Source organism: Nerophis ophidion, linkage group LG02 (assembly GCF_033978795.1).
Source record: "Nerophis ophidion isolate RoL-2023_Sa linkage group LG02, RoL_Noph_v1.0, whole genome shotgun sequence".
Taxonomy (NCBI): domain Eukaryota; kingdom Metazoa; phylum Chordata; class Actinopteri; order Syngnathiformes; family Syngnathidae; genus Nerophis; species Nerophis ophidion.
Genome location: NC_084612.1, coordinates 68014444 through 68035562, shown reverse-complemented (window position 1 = coordinate 68035562; position 21119 = coordinate 68014444). Strand labels below are relative to the sequence as shown.

Sequence of the window (21119 nt, the reverse complement as noted above, 5' to 3'; positions counted from 1 at the left end):
TATTGGCAAAAGGTATAGATGTTTGTGTCCAAGTTAAAGGAAACAGCAGGCTGTCTTCTTTTAATAGATTTATTCCAATCTTTGGCAAGCTAGGTAATGTTTGCTGTGGCACACAAGCAACTATCAGTATTGCAGCCAATATGACATACAGATAATGTGTCATGTGACATGCAAAACTAAATGATATACAAAGGGGATAAAAGTAAATGGGCTCAAATATACCTACAAACAAGGCATAATGATGCAATATATACATACAGCTAACCTAAATAGCATGTTAGCATTTTATAGCTTGCAGTCATGCACTGACCAAATATGCCTGATTAGCACTCCAACAAGTCAATATTAACAAAGCGCACATTTGTGCTTTCATGCACAGTATAAAACGTTTGGTGGACAAAATGGAGTGAAAGATTTTACATGTAAACAAAACTGTTGCGTTTGTTTGTATTTTCCCCTCCATCTTTTTCCATTTTCAATCCTTTTTTAAGAATGCTTCAGGGAGCCACTAGGGTTGTTGACCGCCGATTCATTCGTTTCTCCGTCATAAATTCCAGTATTTGCATGCACGTTAATAGTTTTTTTTCCCCAATTATTATATTTTCATGATCGTAAGAAGCCACTATCAAAATCAAAATTGGATAAAAGGCCTACTGAAATGAGATGGCAGGTCCATTCTATGTGTCATACTTGATAATTTCGCGATATTGCCATATTTTTTGCTGAAAGGATTTAGTAGAGAACATCCACGATAAAGTTCGCAACTTTTGGTCGCAAATAAAAAAGCCTTGCCTGTACCGGAAGTAGCAGACGATGTGCGCGTGACGTCGCGGGTTGTAGAGCTCCTCACATCCTCACATTGTTTACAATCATGGCCACCAGCAGCAAGAGCGATTTGGACCGAGAAAGCGACAATTTCCCCATTAATTTGAGCGAGGATGAAAGATTCGTGGATGAGGAAAGTGAGAGTAAAGGACTAGAAAAAAAAAAAAAAAGGTGATTGCAGTGGGAGCGATTCAGAGTTTTTTAGACGCATTTACTAGGATAATTCTGGAAAATCCCTTATCTGCTATTGTTTTGCTAGTGTTTAAGTGAGATTATATAGTACCTGAAAGTCGGAGGGGTGTGGCCACGGGTGTGTTGACGCCAGAGTCTCTGAGGGAAGTCACGGCAGCAGCAGGACGACGGAAGCTCCGCTGATGTCTCCGGTAAGAGCCGACTTATTACCACAATTTTCTCACCGAAAACTGCCGGTTGACATGTAGTCGGGATCCATGTTCGCTTTACCGCTCTGATCCATAGTAAAGCTTCACCTCCGGGAATTTTAAACAAGGAAACACCGGCCATGTTTTTGTGTCGAAAGGCTAAAAGCTTCCCACCTCCATCTTTCTACTTTGACTTCTCCATTATTAATTGTCAAAATTGCAAAAGATTCAGCAACACAGATGTCCAGAATACTGTGTAATTATGCGATTAAAGCAGACTACTTATAGCTTGGATCGGGCTGGAAAATAATGTCCGCTACAACCGGTGACGTCAAACGCACGCGTCATCATTCCGCGACATTTTCAACACGAAACTCCGCGGGAAATTTTAAATTGTAATTTAGTAAACTAAACCGGCCTTATTGGCATGTGTTGCAATGTTAATATTTCATCATTGATATATAAACTATCAGACTGCGTGGTCGGTAGTAGTGGGTTTCAGTAGGCCTTTAATGGTCCAGCTCTAGTTCACATCAGCAGCCTAGAGATGCTTTTGGAATATGCAACCTGTTTTCTGAAGTCACATCCCTAATAATCAGCAAAATACTTATTATATCACGGCCAAATGATTAATATAATTACATTAAAATGTAAATATTGACCATTTTGTTTGTTTTATCCATCCATCCATCCAGCCATCATCTTCCGCTTATCCGAGGTCGGGTCACGGGGGCAGCAGTCTAAGCAGGGAAGCCCAGACTTCCCTCTCCCCAGCCACTTCGTCTAGCTCTTCTCGGGGGATCCCGAGGCGTTCCCAGGCCACCCGGGAGACATAGTCTTCCCAACGTGTCCTGGGTCTTCCCCGTGGCCTCATACCAGTCGGACGTGCCCTAAACACCTCCCTCGGGAGGCGTTCGGGTGTCATTCTGACCAGATGCCCGAACCACCTCATCCGGCTCCTCTCGATGTGAAGGAGCAGCGGCTTTACTTTGAGTTCCTCCCGGATGGCAGAGCTTCTCACCCTATCTCTAAGGGAGAGCCCCGCCACCCGGCGGAGGAAACTCATTTCGGCCGCTTGTACCCGTGATCTTATCCTTTCGGTCATGACCCAAAGCTCATGACCATAGGTGAGGATGGGAACGTAGATCGACCGGTAAATTGAGAGCTTTGCCTTCCGGCTCAGCTCCTTCTTCACCACAACGGATCGGTACAACGTCCGCATTACTGAAGACGCCGCACCGATCCGCCTGTCGATCTCACGATCCACTCTCCCCTCACTCGTGAACAAGACTCCTAGGTACTTGAACTCCTCCACTTGGGGCAGGGTCTCCTCCCCAACCCGGAGATGGCACTCCACCCTTTTCCGGGAGAGAAATGTGAATGTCACACCCCCTTTCCATCGACTTATTTTTACAATCAAGTAAAACGCAACAAAAATGCAACAAACAGTGAATTGTGAACACAAAGGGTACAAAATAAACCCACCTGCAATCTGATACAAGGGATCAATAAAGTACTTTCTATTCTATTCTATTCTATTGTATATATCACCAAGCTTTAGAGCTTTGTTGTGAAAATCTCCTTCCGCGTCTGTGGAAACGCTTCCCGCCCACACTGTTTGGTGCCTCGTCTGAGCTGCTGTGACGTAGATGATCATAGCAACTAATTAGATTACCATAGCAACTAATTAGATTACCATAGTAACTAGTATATCATCCATAAGCGCAGATTCCAAGCATTGAAATACTTTGTATAGTTGAAGACTTACGGTCATTAGAAAACATGACTGCACATCATAATGGCAGAAACACTTTCCATCTTAAAGATCTACAAAAATTATTTGGGAATGTCCGGCGGGCCGGGTTAAAAGGCTCAACGGGTGTTCAGCGGACTGTTGAAAATAGGAATCGGGGGATTACTTTTCACAAGTAAGATTTAACATTAACGTTAACAATTCGTTGTATTTTGTGAAAAGAATATTACCACAGAGTTGAGAAGGAGCAAAGATCTTCAATAGTACTGAAGTCGTAGCCCCTAGCAAACAAGAGTGTGACCATAACAGAATAGCTTGTCAGCGAAATTAATTACATTTAAAAATGTCATATTTGAATAACGTAAAGTTGAAATAAATGATGAAGATAAAAATTGTAAAAGCCAACAGGGCTAAAAGTAAGGACCACAGTCCAGATTGCGTGTGTTCATATATGTTAGCTAACTGGACAATCAGATGGACAGTGGCTATAGTTATACGAGTCTAACTTTAGTCTAGCTTTCCAACCCAATTTTTAAGTAGGATATACGCGTGTATATATAACCTAATTGTTTCTTCAACTTAAAAATAGCTGACCGTTTTTTCCCCCTTCTCTAGGATTATATTCCCAATTTTGATCTTGGATGTCTGGTCACTTATAGCAGTGGTTCTCAACCTTTTTTCAGTGATGTACCCCCTGTGAAAATTTTTTAATCAGAGCAAAGCATTTTTGGTTGAAAAAAAAGAGATAAAGAAGTAAAATAAACTATGTCATCAGTTTCTGATTTATTAAATTGTATAACAGTGCAAAATATTGCTCATTTGTAGTGGTCTTTTTTGAACTATTTGGAAAAAAGATATAAAAATAAAGAAAAACTTGTTGGAAAATAAACAAGTGATCCAATTATAAATAAAGATTTCTCACATAGAAGTAATCATCAACTTAAAGTGACCTCTTTGGGGATTGTAATAGAGATCCATCTGGATTCATGAACCTAATTCTAAACATTTCTTCACAAAAAAAAGAAATCTTTAACCTCAATCTTTATGGAATATGTCCACAAAAAATCTCGCTGTCAACATTGAATATTGCATTGTTGCATTTCTTTTCAAAGTTTATTACCTTTCATTCATATTTTGTTGCAGTATTATTCAATAAATATATGTATAAAGGATTTTTGAATTTTAGAATATTTAAAAAAAAAAAATCTCACGTACCCCTTGAAATACCTTCAAGTACCCCCATTTGAGAACCACTGACTTATAGCATATAAGAATATTCTATTACTGTTAAGCAAACTAGGTATACTAAAACACGCCAGAACATGTGTCCTTTATCATAGCTACACATATGACGAACAAAGCGCGTGAAAATCAGTTATATTTAGTGAGGTAAGATGAATTAAACGCGCTAACAGTTCATTGCTCCTGCCAAATGAATTGCACTGTGTGGAGCGGATCACCACTCCAAGATGGCGGTCCCGCTTCTCGTCAGCGCCACTAGGCTGTAGCGCTCGATGCCTTCTCTACTAATAAGACGTCTAGTGACTCCTACAGGCTGACCAGAGTATTACAGCTTGTAGTTTTAACTCGTAATCGTGCCATTTTGTGTGGAGACCAAAAGTGTGTCTTTATTAATGGGTGTTATTGTTATTGTATTATTGTTCCACCTATACACATTTATTCATATGTAAATTGTGGATTTACGACACGATTCCACAATAACATTTATAGATATTTCTGCGAATGAAAACACTTGGTATTTATTAGCTGAGTTTTGCATTGCAAGTCCCTGTTTTATCTCATTTTAGAGTGTTTATTTACTCACAATGACATTTTTCTCTTATATGAAAAATAACTATTGAATATTTTTATTCTGTGATAAAGATATTGTAAAAGTATACTTACTAATGTTAACTTAGTCGTCGATGACGTGTTGGAAACATTTTCATTTCTGCCCACTTTCGGTTTTTTCTTCTGCTTCCTAGCTGCGGTGCATGAAACTTTGTGGCGTCACACTGCCCCCCTGCGGTTATTTTTTTTATACTACACCTCCCCGATATAACAACTTTCACCTTTTTTATTTGTTCAGCCAGTTTAGTTCATAGTTTTGGATGATAACAGTTCAGTACTTTTTCTCCATTAATGTAAGGGAATTCAAAGACAAAAACAAACCAGAATTGATGGCAGTAACTCTTATTATTTTTATTTCGTACCTTACGTCAAGATAACTTCCTGTCATGTGACTCGTACCAACAAGGACAGACGGGGTTAAAACAAAAATAGACATTTTTTTTTTTTTTTACAACAAAAAACACTTAACGTGTGTGTAGCTTTTAATAAAAGATAATTTAAGCTGTAAGGAAGAAAAAAAAAACATCTCCTGAGGTTTCTCCACTTTATGATGATGTCCAATCGCTACCACGTGACCAAATGCTAAACTGAAACCAAAAATGAAATAAAAACAAAGCAGGAGAGTTTGGTTGAAGGACCCCAAAAGCAGAAATGCGTATAGTTAGGGACCACCTTAATGTATCCCACCCAGGCATTTTCTGGCACTCTACCCCCCAAAAAATTGTGCTTTGTTTTGTTTTATTAGTCTTTATTGATTAAACAAAAAAGGTGACATTAAGTAGAATATTTTATTTTTACTGATGTATTCCATAACTGATTGTTTCTCGTGCAGTTTGATCTTCATACAGTAGGGAGGAGATTTATATAACCCCGTTCCTTTTTGCAATGCGGTCTGCTGAAAATGACGGAAAGTGGCGCTGTGGTCAAAGCTGGAATTGCCAGAAAATTGTCTTCTTTTTTTTTTTTTTTAGATATTTAACACTAATGCCATCTGGCGGCTAAAGTGGGTAGTTCCAACCTCGCTTCGTCACGTTTCATGTGTCAGGTAGACCGCGACGAACGGGGCCATTTGAATCCCCTTCCTGCTGTAAATAAAACAAAACACAAAAACGTGGAAAAGTTTTTTTTGTGGAAATAGGTGTGTAACTTTGGTGACGTGATACCTGAACGCTTTGTCTTGGTATTGCCTTGCGAAAACACAACATTTCCAGACGTTGTTTGACACAATCGCACACAATCTTGGCGAAACGACGAGGTTCGGAATCTGCGGGAGAGGAAGTGGCTTTACGGCTGTTTTATTACACACGATGTCATCGTCATCTACATTTATGCACAAAAGAAAAGGAAAGCTGCTGCTGTACATCTTTTTAATCTCTGGTATCTGAGACGGGTCGTCGGCTGCTGGTCCTCTTTCTGCGCCCGGGGGCGTGTTGTCCTGACGTGACCCACAAATAGTTCGGCGAGGAAGCAAAAACTCCTCAATGTCCGTTGGTCTCGGGCGCCGAGGCCGGGGTGGAAGGGGTGGACGAGCGGGACGCCGCCTTCTCCACGCCGGGACTGGACACTGAGGGCGCGCTGTCGGGGGCTTTGATCCCGGCCAAGCCCGCGGGGGACGCCCTGGCGGCGGGGAAGGCGGAAACGGGTTTGGGCTGCGCCTGAAGTCCCGGGCTGCAGATGAGGTGGTGCCTCTCCCAGTCTTTGTGCTGGCAGAAGGAGCCGCAGTAGCGCGCCGCGTTGCAGCCGCTGCACGTCTCGCTGGCTTTGCGGCCGCAATTCCAACAACACTGAGGGGGAGAAGGAGGTTTAGGGCGTGTAATACTCTGCTGCCGCCAGCAGAGGCGCTGTTGTTACAGTCCCAGCTCGTTATGTGGGGTTAAAGGCCCACTGAAAGCCACTACTACCGACCATGCAGTCTGATAGTTTATATATCAATGAGGAAATATTAACATTGCAACACATGCCAATACGGCCGCTTTAGTTTACTAAATTACAATTTTAAATTTCCCGCGGAGTTTCTTGCTGTGACATCTCGGGTTGTAGCGGACATATTAGCCCAGCACCACTTACGGCTAAAAGTCGTCTCTTTTCATCGCATAATTACACAGTATTTTGGACAACTGTGTTGCTGAATCTTTTGCAATTTGTTCAATTGATAATGGAGACGTCAAAGAAGAATGTTGTTGGTGGAAAGCGGTGGATTGCAGCTGCCTTTAGCACTCTACACATTTTTACAACATTAGAAAACAATAGTAAATCAGAGGCTACTCAGAAGGAGAGATAACTTCTGGAAATTACTGGTTTTTATTGGCAAAAGGTATAGATGTTTGTGTCCAAGTTAAAGGAAACAGCAGGCTGTCTTCTTTTAATAGATTTATTCCAATCTTTGGCAAGCTAGGTAATGTTTGCTGTGGCACACAAGCAACTATCAGTATTGCGGCCAATATGACATACAGATAATGTGTCATGTGACATGCAAAACTAAATGATATACAAAGGGGATAAAAGTAAATGGGCTCAAATATACCTACAAACAAGGCATAATGATGCAATATATACATACAGCTAACCTAAATAGCATGTTAGCATTTTATAGCTTGCAGTCATGCACTGACCAAATATGCCTGATTAGCACTCCAACAAGTCAATATTAACAAAGCGCACATTTGTGCTTTCATGCACAGTATAAAACGTTTGGTGGACAAAATGGAGTGAAAGATTTTACATGTAAACAAAACTGTTGCGTTTGTTTGTATTTTCCCCTCCATCTTTTTCCATTTTCAATCCTTTTTTAAGAATGCTTCAGGGAGCCACTAGGGTTGTTGACCGCCGATTCATTCGTTTCTCCGTCATAAATTCCAGTATTTGCATGCACGTTAATAGTTTTTTTTCCCCAATTATTATATTTTCATGATCGTAAGAAGCCACTATCAAAATCAAAATTGGATAAAAGGCCTACTGAAATGAGATGGCAGGTCCATTCTATGTGTCATACTTGATAATTTCGCGATATTGCCATATTTTTTGCTGAAAGGATTTAGTAGAGAACATCCACGATAAAGTTCGCAACTTTTGGTCGCAAATAAAAAAGCCTTGCCTGTACCGGAAGTAGCAGACGATGTGCGCGTGACGTCGCGGGTTGTAGAGCTCCTCACATCCTCACATTGTTTACAATCATGGCCACCAGCAGCAAGAGCGATTTGGACCGAGAAAGCGACAATTTCCCCATTAATTTGAGCGAGGATGAAAGATTCGTGGATGAGGAAAGTGAGAGTAAAGGACTAGAAAAAAAAAAAAAAAAAAAAGGTGATTGCAGTGGGAGCGATTCAGAGTTTTTTAGACGCATTTACTAGGATAATTCTGGAAAATCCCTTATCTGCTATTGTTTTGCTAGTGTTTAAGTGAGATTATATAGTACCTGAAAGTCGGAGGGGTGTGGCCACGGGTGTGTTGACGCCAGAGTCTCTGAGGGAAGTCACGGCAGCAGCAGGACGACGGAAGCTCCGCTGATGTCTCCGGTAAGAGCCGACTTATTACCACAATTTTCTCACCGAAAACTGCCGGTTGACATGTAGTCGGGATCCATGTTCGCTTTACCGCTCTGATCCATAGTAAAGCTTCACCTCCGGGAATTTTAAACAAGGAAACACCGGCTATGTTTTTGTGGCTAAAGGCTAAAAGCTTCCCACCTCCATCTTTCTACTTTGACTTCTCCATTATTAATTGTCAAAATTGCAAAAGATTCAGCAACACAGATGTCCAGAATACTGTGTAATTATGCGATTAAAGCAGACTACTTATAGCTTGGATCGGGCTGGAAAATAATGTCCGCTACAACCGGTGACGTCAAACGCACGCGTCATCATTCCGCGACATTTTCAACACGAAACTCCGCGGGAAATTTTAAATTGTAATTTAGTAAACTAAACCGGCCTTATTGGCATGTGTTGCAATGTTAATATTTCATCATTGATATATAAACTATCAGACTGCGTGGTCGGTAGTAGTGGGTTTCAGTAGGCCTTTAATGGTCCAGCTCTAGTTCACATCAGCAGCCTAGAGATGCTTTTGGAATATGCAACCTGTTTTCTGAAGTCACATCCCTAATAATCAGCAAAATACTTATAATATCACGGCCAAATGATTAATATAATTACATTAAAATGTAAATATTGACCATTTTGTTTGTTTTATCCATCCATCCATCCAGCCATCATCTTCCGCTTATCCGAGGTCGGGTCACGGGGGCAGCAGCCTAAGCAGGGAAGCCCAGACTTCCCTCTCCCCAGCCACTTCGTCTAGCTCTTCTCGGGGGATCCCGAGGCGTTCCCAGGCCACCCGGGAGACATAGTCTTCCCAACGTGTCCTGGGTCTTCCCCGTGGCCTCATACCAGTCGGACGTGCCCTAAACACCTCCCTCGGGAGGCGTTCGGGTGTCATTCTGACCAGATGCCCGAACCACCTCATCCGGCTCCTCTCGATGTGAAGGAGCAGCGGCTTTACTTTGAGTTCCTCCCGGATGGCAGAGCTTCTCACCCTATCTCTAAGGGAGAGCCCCGCCACCCGGCGGAGGAAACTCATTTCGGCCGCTTGTACCCGTGATCTTATCCTTTCGGTCATGACCCAAAGCTCATGACCATAGGTGAGGATGGGAACGTAGATCGACCGGTAAATTGAGAGCTTTGCCTTCCGGCTCAGCTCCTTCTTCACCACAACGGATCGGTACAACGTCCGCATTACTGAAGACGCCGCACCGATCCGCCTGTCGATCTCACGATCCACTCTCCCCTCACTCGTGAACAAGACTCCTAGGTACTTGAACTCCTCCACTTGGGGCAGGGTCTCCTCCCCAACCCAGAGATGGCACTCCACCCTTTTCCGGGAGAGAACAATGGACTCGGACTCGGAGGTGCTGATTCTCATTCCGGTTTGTTTTATATCATTTGTCAATAATGTTAAAATACTTATTATATCACAGCCCTATGATTAATATAGCCCTGCGATGAGGTGGCGACTTGTCCAGGGTGTACCCCGCCTTCCGCCCGATTGTAGCCGAGATAAGCACCAGCGCCCCCCGCGACCCCAAAGGGAATAAGCGGTAGGATGATTAATATAATTAAATTAAAATGTAAATATTCAACATTTTGTTTGTTTTCTATCATTTGTCAATAATGTTAAAATACTTATTATAATACAACCATATGATTAATATAATAAAATTAAAATGTAAATATTGACAATTTTGTTTGTTTTATATCATTTGTCAATAATGTTAAAATACTTATAATAATACAACCATATGATTAATATAATTAAATTAAAATGTAAATATTGACCATTTTGTTTGTTTTATATCATTTGTCAATAATGTTAAAATACTTATTATAATACAACCATGTGATTAATATATCCATCCATCCATCCATCCATTTTCTACCGCTTATTCCCTTTTTGGGGGCGCTGGCGCCTATCTCAGCTACAATCGGGCGGAATGTGGTGTACACCCTGGACAAGTCGCCACCTCATCGCAGGGCCCATTTTGTTTGTTTTATATCATTTTTCAATAATTTTAGAAATGTATGACTACAGGATTGTCAAATTTTTATCATTTTCTAAATACATAAAACTAATGATTTTTTCTTAGAAATCACTTTGGAAAAAAAAACAGTCTTTTAAGCAAAAAAATAATCAAATGCATTTCGAGCGCAGACGTTTCCATATTCTCACCTCGCTGGAATCCTCCTGCTCGTTGATGACCAAGATGGCGTCCTCCTGAGCCTTCCTCTTGGCCTCGGCCAGCGTCTTCTCCATCTTGGCGCGCTCTGAGGAGATCATCTCGAAGGCCTTCTGCTCGGCCTCCGCCACCGCCTTCTGCACCTCGTCCATGGCCTGACGCTTCACCTCGTTCACCGCCTCCTCTGCGTGGGGGACGCAAGCACGGTCAGGGCGGGACGTACACGCCGACACGCGGCCGCAAAAGGTGCGCTCCTTACCGGCTTTCTTCCAGATCTCGTCCGTGACGTACGCCGAGCCGGGTCGCGGGGCCAACTCGCGCTGGGACTCTGTAAGTAAAGTGGTGTCGGCGTGTGAGTCTTCATTTTCAGCATTCCTCAAAATAGCACAAGTGACTCTGAATTGTATGCATTATTGTTATTATTATTTTAAGATGCACATTTATTTGAATTATTATTTGGTATGTTTTAATGCCATTATTTAACTCTAAAATAGTTTTAATGCCCAGACTGTCTGCTGTTATTTGTGCTAGTATTATACCAAAATCATTACATTTGTTTAATTACCAGTAATGGATTATTCATACTTGCCAACCTCGAGACCTCCGATTTCAGGAGGTGGGTGGGGGGGTGAAGGGAGCGTGGTTGGGGGCGTGGTTAAGAGGGGAGGAGTATATTTACAGCTAGAATTCACCAAGTCAAGTATTTCTTATTTTATATATAAATATATATATATGAATACTTGACTTTCAGTAAATTCTGGCTATATATACTTTTATTTTATTATACACATATATATATATATATATATATATATATATATATGTGTGTATATATATATATATATATATATATATATATATATATATATATATATATATGTGTATATATATATATATATATATATATATATATATCTTAGTTAAATTATCCAGAGAATAGTGCTCGATACCGTGGTAGAGCGCAATATGTATGTGTGGGAAAAATCACAAGACCACTTCAACTCTACAGAACTGATTCATGAGGGGTTCCCTCAGTCGTCAGGAGATTCTCCTGACGATTGAGGGAACACACACACATATATATATATTTATATATATATATAATTAAAATAAACACTTGAATTTCAGTGTTCATTTATTTACACATATACACACATAACACTTATCTACTCATCGTTGAGTTAAGGGTTGAATTGTCCATCCTCAACTGTAAAGTAGGCTATCTAGGTTTTTTCTAACTGTAAGGGAAAGTATGTTATCTAGGTTTGTGCTAACTGTAAGGCAAAGTGTACTATTTGGGTTTGTGCTAAGTGTTCTATTTAGGTTTGTGCTGACTTTAAGGTAAACGATTGTGCTATTTAGGTTTGTGCTAACTGCAAGGTAAAATCCTATGCTATTTAGGTTTGTGCTAACTGTAAGGCAAAGTGTTTTAATTAGGTTTGTGCTAACTTTAAGGTAAACGATTATGCTATTTAGGTTTGTGCTAACTGTTAGGCAAAGTGTACTATTTATGTTTGTACTAACTTTAAGGCAAAGTGTTCTATTTATGTTTGTACTAACTGTTAGGCAAAGTGTACTATTTATGTTTGTACTAACTGTAAGGCAAAGTGTTCTATTTATGTTTGTACTAACTGTTAGGCAAAGTGTACTATTTATGTTTGTACTAACTGTAAGGCAAAGTGTTCTATTTAGGTTTGTGCTAACTTTGAGGTAAAATGAATAAAAATAAATAAATAAATAAATACTATGCTATTTAGGTTTGTGCTAACCGCAAGGTAAAATACTATGCTATTTAGGTTTGAGCTAACTGTAAGGCAAAGTGTTCTATCTAGGTTTGTGCTAACTTTAAGGTAAACGATTATGCTATTTAAGTTTGTGCTAACTGTTAGGCAAAGTGTACTATTTATGTTTGTACTAACTGTAAGGCAAAGTGTTCTATTTAGGTTTGTGCTAACTTTAAGGTAAACGACTATGCCATTTAGGTTTGTGCTAACTGCAAAGTAAAATACTATGCTATTTAGGTTTGTAAGGCAAAGTGTTCTATTTAGGTTTGTGCTAACTTTAAGGTAAACGATTATATTTAGGTTTGTGCTAACTGTAAGGTAAGATACTGTGCTATTTAAGTTTGTGCTAACTGTAAGATGAAGTATGCTTTGCTAAGTGTGTGCTAACTGTAAGGTAAAGTATGTTATCTAGGTTTGTGCTAACTGTAAAGTATGCTATCTAGGCTTCTGTGACAATATTTGAGAGCGGTGACTTTCTCCAGTGCTGTCGAGCGTCTCTCTGTCTACGTTTACAGACAGGCTCTCGTATTTGGGCCAGAAACGCAACAGAATTGTTTGTATGCCGTCGTCTGATGTGAGATCCGACAGCCTCCGAGAGAGGAATGTGTGTTTGGCTTGGACGAGCAGGCGGCCCCTCAAGCTGTGTCAACATTCTGTCCCCTCCTGCCTGCAATTCCAAGTTGCCTCTTGGCCTCATGTAGGCCACAACTTTAGGTACACCTGCAGTGTCTAATGAGGCAAACGTGGCGCTAGAACAATCGAAAATGTTCATTTTGCGCGGCCAGAGAGGTCTCAAAACAAGGCGGACGGCCTCTTCTCTGCCGTGGACAGGCGGGCTTCCCAGCAGGGGGGAGTAGAAACCCAGATGGAACTCATGGCGCATGTTGGCCAGCTCCGCTTCTCTGAGCCAGCAGGACGGCCCTTCTGTGGCCGACATGGTCCAGGCCAGTCCTGGCACCTGTCTGTGACCAGCACGTGTAGTTCTACTATCCTCCACTAGAGGGTGATGTCAGTATTAAACTGAACTAAAGGCCTACAGTACTGAAATGAGACTTTCTTATTCAAACGGGGATAGGAGGTCCGTTCTATGTGTCATACTTGATCATTTTGCGATATTGCCATATTTTTGGTGAAAGGATTTAGTAGAGAACATCAACGATAAAGTTTGCAACTTTTGGTCGCTAATGACAAAGCGTTGCCTGTACCGGCAGTAGCAGACGATGTGCGCGTGACGTCACGGGTTGTGGAGCTCCTCACATCTGAACATTGTTTACAATCATGGCCACTAGCAGCGAGAGCGATTCAGACCGGGAAAGCAACAATTTCCCCATTAATTTGAGCGAGGATGAAAGATTCGTGGATGAGGAAAGTGAGAGTGAAGGACTAGAAAAAAACTCAGATTCAGATGTTATTAGACCAATTTACTGGGATAATTCTGGAAAATCCCTTATCTTCTTATTGTGTTACTAGTGTTTTAGTGAGATTATATGGTCGTACTTGTACAACCTGAAGGCCGTCCCCGCACCGTTCTTCAGCACCAGTCGACGGGTGGTGGCGATGCCCATATCTGCCCTTCGCAAGGGACCCTCTTCGAAACACGATATTTCAAAATGATCGCTGCATAATACACTGTACTTTGTGTGTGTGGTCTAATCCAATAGCAAAAGTGTGCGGCAAGAAAGTGGCGTAACCTGGCACTTTTGTCAACGGAATTTGGCACAGCAGGGGGAAAAAAAAGCCGGAGGGGTGTGGCCACGGGTGTGGTGACCGCCATTGTCTCGGAGGGAAGCCACGTTTCTCGACGAGGCGAAGGCGGCCAGTGGGGCCAGGCTGAGATTTTTTTTCCCCCCCCCTCCTCCACGGTGGAAGCATCCGACTGTCGGGGGCGGCCGGTGGGAGGAGGCAAGAGAGTCCGCAGCTGCCTCTTTGACAGGCGCAGGAGGAACAACGCAAGCTCTCCGCTCATGTCTACGGTAAGAGCCGACTTATTACCACCATTTTCTCACCGAAACCTGCCGGTTGACATGTGATAGGTAACCGTGTTCGCTTGACCGCTCTGTTCCATAGTAAAGCTTCACCGTCATCTTTCGGGAATGTAAACAAGGAAACACCGGCTGTGATTGTGTTGCTAAAGCCGGCCGCAATACACCGCTTCCCGCCTACAGCTTTCTTCTTTGACGTCTCGATTATTCATTGAACAAATTGCAAAAGATTCAGCAACACAGATGTCCAGAATACTGTGGAATTATGCTATTAAAACAAGACGGCTTATAGCCGTAAACGGTGCTGGAACAAAATGTCCTCTACAATGCGTGACGTCACGCGCACGCGTCATCATACCGCGACGTTTTAGCAAGATACTTCCGCGCAAAATTTAAAAATGCAATTTAGTAAACTAAAAAGGCCGTATTGGCATGTGTTGCAATGTTAATATTTCATCATTGATATATAAACTATCAGAATGCGTGGTCAGTAAAAGTGGGTTTCAGTAGGCCTTGAACTAAAGTACTATATGTAATTCATCATGTGTATTACATGTAGTAAGACTGTGTACATACCCGACTCTGCAGAGTGGGGGCTGTGTGTTTTGGAGAAGGGCGCCGGGCCTCCTTTGCGTGCGTCCTCTTGTTCGCTGGAGCGCCGCCTCCAGTAGTTGAGCTCCTCGCGGTCCGACTCCTGGCAACGTCGCAGGACGCTCACCGACCTCCGTGTCTTTTCCACCATGTCCACGATGGAATTCAACACCTGGAGCAGGGGGACACAAATATGCAGACTTTAGCAATGATAAAGTTTGGCTTTTTTTTCGCCATTTGCATACGTGCTTAAATAGCTGCGCTTTTTTTTTTTTTTATTTCCAATTAGGAATGGGAACAATAATAATTATAAAACTCTGCATTCTGAAATCAACTATTAGAGCTACATTCACACTATGGGACGGCGTGGCGAAGTTGGGAGAGTGGCCGTGCCAGCAACCTAAGGGTTCCTGGTTCAATCCCCACCTTCTACCAACCTCGTCACGTCTGTTGTGTCCTTGAGCAAGACACTTCACCCTTGCTCCTGATGGTTCGTGGTTATGGCCTTGCATGGCAGCTCCCACCATCAGTGTGTGAATGCGTGTGTGTATGGGTGGATGTGGAAATAGTGTCAAAAGCGCTTTGAGTACCTTGAAGGTAGAAACGCGCTATACAAGTATAACCCATTTACCATTTACTATGCTCATTACTCTGCCGGCAAAGAAACAGGAGTTCAGAACATTCAGAGGAATATTCTTCCATTTAACTACTGCTTAAAAAATACAGTGGGGCAAAAAAAGTATTTAGTCAGCCACCGATTGTGCAAGTTCTCCCACTTAAAATGATGACAGAGGTCTGTAATATTCATCATAGGTACACTTCAACTGTGAGAGACAGAATGTGAAAATTCAAATCTGGTAAAAGGAGGTGCATTTGTGTTGCGGAGGAAAGCAAATCCTTCATCATGCACATGTAGTATAAGAGTTCCCCACTATACGCCATTCACCAAACAGTGTCTCGGTTTTAGTACGACTAAACACACATCGGTGACTCAGTCTCTGCGCTTTTATTTATTTAACAAAGCTGCAGAACAAGTCACTGTAAACCAAAATAAAGCTGCAGCTTAGTAATGTGATGCAAAAGGTCAGTGAAAACTACTATGAAAACAGAAGCAATTTTTACCATAACTAATAATGGAAATCAATTAATCTGTTCCAGACACCTAAAAGTAGGATTAAGACAAATTAAATGAATATAAATGAACACTAAACATCACTTATTTGGTCAACCATTCAAAGCTCTCACTGATGGAAGGAGGTTTTGGCTCAAGATCTCACAATACATGGCCCCATTCATTCTTTCCTTAAAGGGGAACATTATCACAATTTCAAAAGGGTTAAAAACAATAAAAAATCAGTTCCCAGTGGCTTGTTTTATTTTTCGAAGTTTTTTTCTAAATTTTACACCTCCCGGAATATCCCTAAAAAAAGCTTTAAAGTTCTTGATTTCCGCTATTTGCGATGCGACTATCCATTTCCCTGTGACGTCATACAGGGCTGCCAATACAAACAACATGGCGGTTACCACAGCAAGAAATAGCGAAATTAGCTCGGATTCAGACTCGGATTTCAGCGGCTTAAGCGATTCAACAGATTATGCATGTATTGAAACAGATGGTTGGAGTATGGAGGCAGATAGCGAAAACGAAATTGAAGAAGAAACTGAAGCTATTGAGCGAATAGCTATTGACGCTATTCGGCCATAGCGTGGGTGTACCTAATGAAGTGGCCCATAGCATGGCTGCCTTATTAGCATCGCCGGTAAAATGTGCGGACCAAACGATCAGGACTTTCGCATCTTGTGACACAGGAGCAACTTAAATATGTCGATTGGTAAGTGTTTGTTTCGCATTAAAAGTGGGTATCTAGTTTCAAATGTACATACAGCTAGCGTACATAACATGTTAGCATCGATTAGCGTAGCATGTCAGCATCGATTAGCTGGCAGTCATGCTGCGACCAAATATGTCTGATTAGCACAGAAGTAGACAACATCAACAAAACTCACCTTTGTGATTTAGTTGACTTAATCGTTGCAAATGCATCTGCAGGTTATCCATACATCTCTGTGCCATGTCTGTCTTAGCATCGCCGGTAAAATGTGGAGACACTCTGGCACATTCAATGGGGGTCTGGCGGCAGATTTAAGGCCAGTGGTGCAACTTGAATCCCTCCCTGTTAGTGTTGTTACACCCTCCAACAACACACCGACGAGGCATGATGTCTCCAAAGTTCCAAAAAATAGTCGAAAAACGGAAAATAACAGAGCTGAGACCGGTGTTTGTAATGTGTTGAAAATGAAAATGGCGGGTGTGTTACCTCGGTGACGTCACGTTCTGACGTCATCGCTACGAGACCGATAAACAGAAAGGCGTTAAATTCGCCAAAATTCACCCATTTAGAGTTCGGGAATCGGTTAAAAAAATACATGGTCTTTTTCCTGCAACATCAAGGTATATATTGACGCTTGCATAGGTTTGGTGATAATGTTCCCCTTTAACACGGATCAATCGTCCTGTCCCCTTAGCAGAAAAACAGCCCCAAAGCATGATGTTTCCACCCCCATGCTTCACAGTCGGTGTGATGTTCTTGGGATGCAACTCAGTATTCTTCTTCCTCCAAACACGACGAGTTGAGTTTATACCAAAAAGTTCTATTTTGGTTTCATCTGACCACATGACATTCTCCCAATCCTCTGCTGTATCATCCATGTATCCATTTTGGTATAAACTCAACTCGTCGTGTTTGGAGGAAGAAGAATACTGAGTTGCATCCCAAGAACACCACACCTACTGTGAAGCATGGGGGTGGAAACATCATGCTTTGGGCCGAAAAAAAACTTGCCACATCTTCTGTTTTCAATAACAGCGAGAGGTAGATGATTGTTCAAAACAACATTGTGAGGATTGAGACCTGCTTATGTATGCTGTTTTAAACATAACATTAGAAAGGAAAGAAAAACGGGGCCCCTTTATCTTCTAGATTGCCGTATCGTCTCGCAGCCAATCAGGACAGACGTAAACAGCCTCCATCAAGGATGCTGGAAAGTGAAACTAAGACTTTGGTGACTTACATGGTCCAGATGCCTCCATTCATCAGCCCACTCCCTGTCTGTCAGCCTGTGGTCCACTGGTTCCTCGCGGTAGCCCCCGTTAGTGCCTGATCAAAAATGCACAAAAAAATCATTAACAATTAGAACAGGCGTCACCAACCTTTTTGAAACCAAGAGCTACTTCTTGGGTACTGATTAATGCGAAGGGCTACCAGTTTGATACACACTTAAATAAATTGCCAGAAATAGCCAATTTGCTCAATTTACCTTTAATAAATAAAAATCTATACATATATGAAAAAAAAGGGTATTTCTGTCCGTCATTCCGTCGTACATTTTTTTCCCCTTTCACGGAAGGTTTTTTGTAGAGAATAAATGATGAAAAAAACACTTAATTGAAGGGTTCAAAAGAGGAGAAAACACGAAAAAAAAATAATATTACATTTTGAAACAGTTTATCTTCAATTTCGACTCTTTAAAATTCAAAATTCAACCGAAAAAAATGAAGAGGAAAAACTAGCTAATTCAAATCTTTTTGAAAAAATTGAAAAAAGAATTTATGGAAAATCATTAGTAATTTTTCCTGATTAAGATTAATTTTAAAATTTTGATGACATGTTTTAAATAAGTTAAAATCCAATCTGCTCTTTGTTAGGACCAAGCTATATTTCTAACAAAGGCAAATAATTTTTTCTTCTAGATTTTCCAGAACTAAAATTTTAAAAGAAAGTCAAAAGACTTTGAAATAAGATTTAAATTTGGTTTTACAGATTTTCTAGATTTGCCAGAATAATTGTTTTGAATTTTAATCATAAATTTAAAAATATATTTTTCGTCCAAAAAACAGAAGCTAAAATGAAGAATTAAATGAAAATGTATTAATTATACTTTACAATTAAAAAAAAAAACTTGAACATTGATTTAAATTGTCAGGAAAGAAGAGGAAGGAATTTAAAAGTGAAAAAGGTATACATGTTTAAAAATCCTAGAATCATTTTTAAGGTTGTATTTTTTCTCTAAAATTGTCTTTCTGAAAGTTATAAGAAGCAAAGTAAAAAAAATAAATGAATTTATTCAAACAAGTGAAGACCAAGTCTTTAAAATATTTTCTTGGATTTTCAAATTTTATTTGAGTTTTGTCTCTCTTAGAATTAAAAATGTCGAGCAAAGCGAGACCAGCTTGCTAGTAAATAAAAAAAATTTAAAAAATAGAGGCAGCTCACTGGTAAGTGCTGCTATTTGAGCTATTTTTAGAACAGGCTAGCGGGCGACTCATCTGGTCCTTACGGTCTACCTGGTGCCCGCGGGCACTGCGTTGGTGACCCCTCAATTACAAGAAAAAGTCAACAGAACAATTATTTTTTTATTGTACACAAGCATTACATGAAAGTATAGAAAAGCGAGAAAGAAAAACAACGCAGATGAAGAGTGGCCTGAAAAAAGAAATGAGGAAAGGCGAAAGACGTGATGCAAAACAGACTTTCGGCACCCGGAGCCGGAGCACATCTGGAAGTCAGCTGTCAACCACACGCACACACTCACACTCCAAATGTCTCCTTTATTTGCACGCTCCCCTTCTGGAGCTCCCAGCATTCCAGTAGGGAGACACTCAGGCTGAATGCAGTGGCTCCCATTTTTAAACACAACCAGCCGCTCTCCACAGTCACCGCCGACTGTTGCCATCATAAAAACACATGCACACACACACACACACACACGCACATGTTACACACGCACGCACGCATACACAACAAAGACAATTTTCTCAAAGTGAGACACAAACAGCCGACAAGAAGCCACATGCACGCCGAGGCCTGTGGAGAAGAGGAATGACTCTCAAGAAGGCCTCCTGCTTCTCATCAACGCTCATCAGTTCAAAGCTGTGTGTGTGTGTGTGTGTGTGTGTGAGTGTGTGTCCGGTTAAGTGGCGGCAGGCGGGCGGGTTGCAGTGAGACAAGGGACTAGGAGCTTATAAACGCCGCACCTTTACCAAGAAAATATCCAGGTAAATGTGTGTTATAGTGAGCGGTGACAAGGCAGATATACACCAGAGTCCAACCAACAGCACACTTCTGTTTATAAGCACACACTGATATAATTCATAAGGCCGCCACTACACAAACACAAGAGAGCGGCTTTAATTGCGACAGGCGTCAAAGAACCTCCAAGGAGGGGGGGGGGGGGGGGGGGGCATGTCACCCTAAACAACTCCAAGGACAAAAGGAAGTGAAACTGTAGAGCAGGGGTGTCCAAACTACGGCCCACCGACGTCTTCAATTTGGCCCGGGGAACTTTTGAGTTAAACAAAGACTTAATCTTAAAAGAGTGATTTTGATTAAGCAATGTTATCACAATCTGGTGGACATTACGAAAAGTTATGATCAATTACCTTATATTATGTTCTGGGTAAACCTATGTGCCGCATTTACTAATAAGACCCAATGCAAACAACCTTCCCGAGTCATGGTGCAAAAATATTTAAAAATCCAACCAACATAAAATCACACAAACAACCTGTTCACTGAACTTTGTGGATATTATAAAAAATGTCCATGGACCCTAAAAAAATTCTAAATGATACCCAATTGAATCCATCACTAAGCATGATGAGAAAATGCAAAACACTATTTATTTATCCATGTTTGGGACATTTTAGCTGTGTGATATTTCTGATTGATTACAAAAGTTTACAGATGTCGTCACAGAAGTATACAAGGTAGAAGTCGAACTTTCACATATATATATATATATATATATATATATATGTTTAGTTAGATTATCCAGAGAACAGTGCTTGATACCGTGGTAGAGCGCAAAATATGTGTGTGTGGGAAAAATCACAAGACTACTTCATCTCTACAGAACTGTTTCATGATGGGTTCCCTCAATCGTCAGGAGATTGAGTGAACCCCTCATGAAACAGTTCTGTAGAGACTACTTCAAGACTACTTCATCTCTACAGAACTGTTTCATGAGGGGTTCCCTCAATCGTCAGGAGATTGTGGGAAAAATCACAAGACTACTTCATCTCTACAGAACTGTTTCATGAGGGGTTCCCTCAATCGTCAGGAGATTGTGGGAAAAATCACAAGACTACTTCATCTCTACAGAACTGTTTCATGAGGGGTTCCCTCAATCGTCAGGAGATTGACTGAACCCCTCATGAAACAG

At 41.2% G+C, this 21119-nt stretch overlaps 1 protein-coding gene across 2 annotated transcripts in view; it reads right to left on the bottom strand.

The window, feature by feature from the left end:
* Positions 1–6088: 6088 nt before the first annotated feature.
* The window catches only part of cbfa2t2 (CBFA2/RUNX1 partner transcriptional co-repressor 2), a 74987-nt gene continuing 59956 nt past the window's right edge, over positions 6089–21119 (bottom strand). For both annotated transcript variants that reach the window (XM_061889416.1, XM_061889408.1), the window contains 5 exons: positions 17970–18055; positions 14883–15069; positions 10800–10868; positions 10534–10724; positions 6089–6593 (listed from right to left, as the gene is read on the bottom strand). In XM_061889416.1, the coding sequence (XP_061745400.1) occupies positions 6288–6593; positions 10534–10724; positions 10800–10868; positions 14883–15069; positions 17970–18055 (839 nt within the window). In that variant the 3' untranslated portion in view covers positions 6089–6287. The remainder of the gene's footprint in view (positions 6594–10533; positions 10725–10799; positions 10869–14882; positions 15070–17969; positions 18056–21119) is intronic.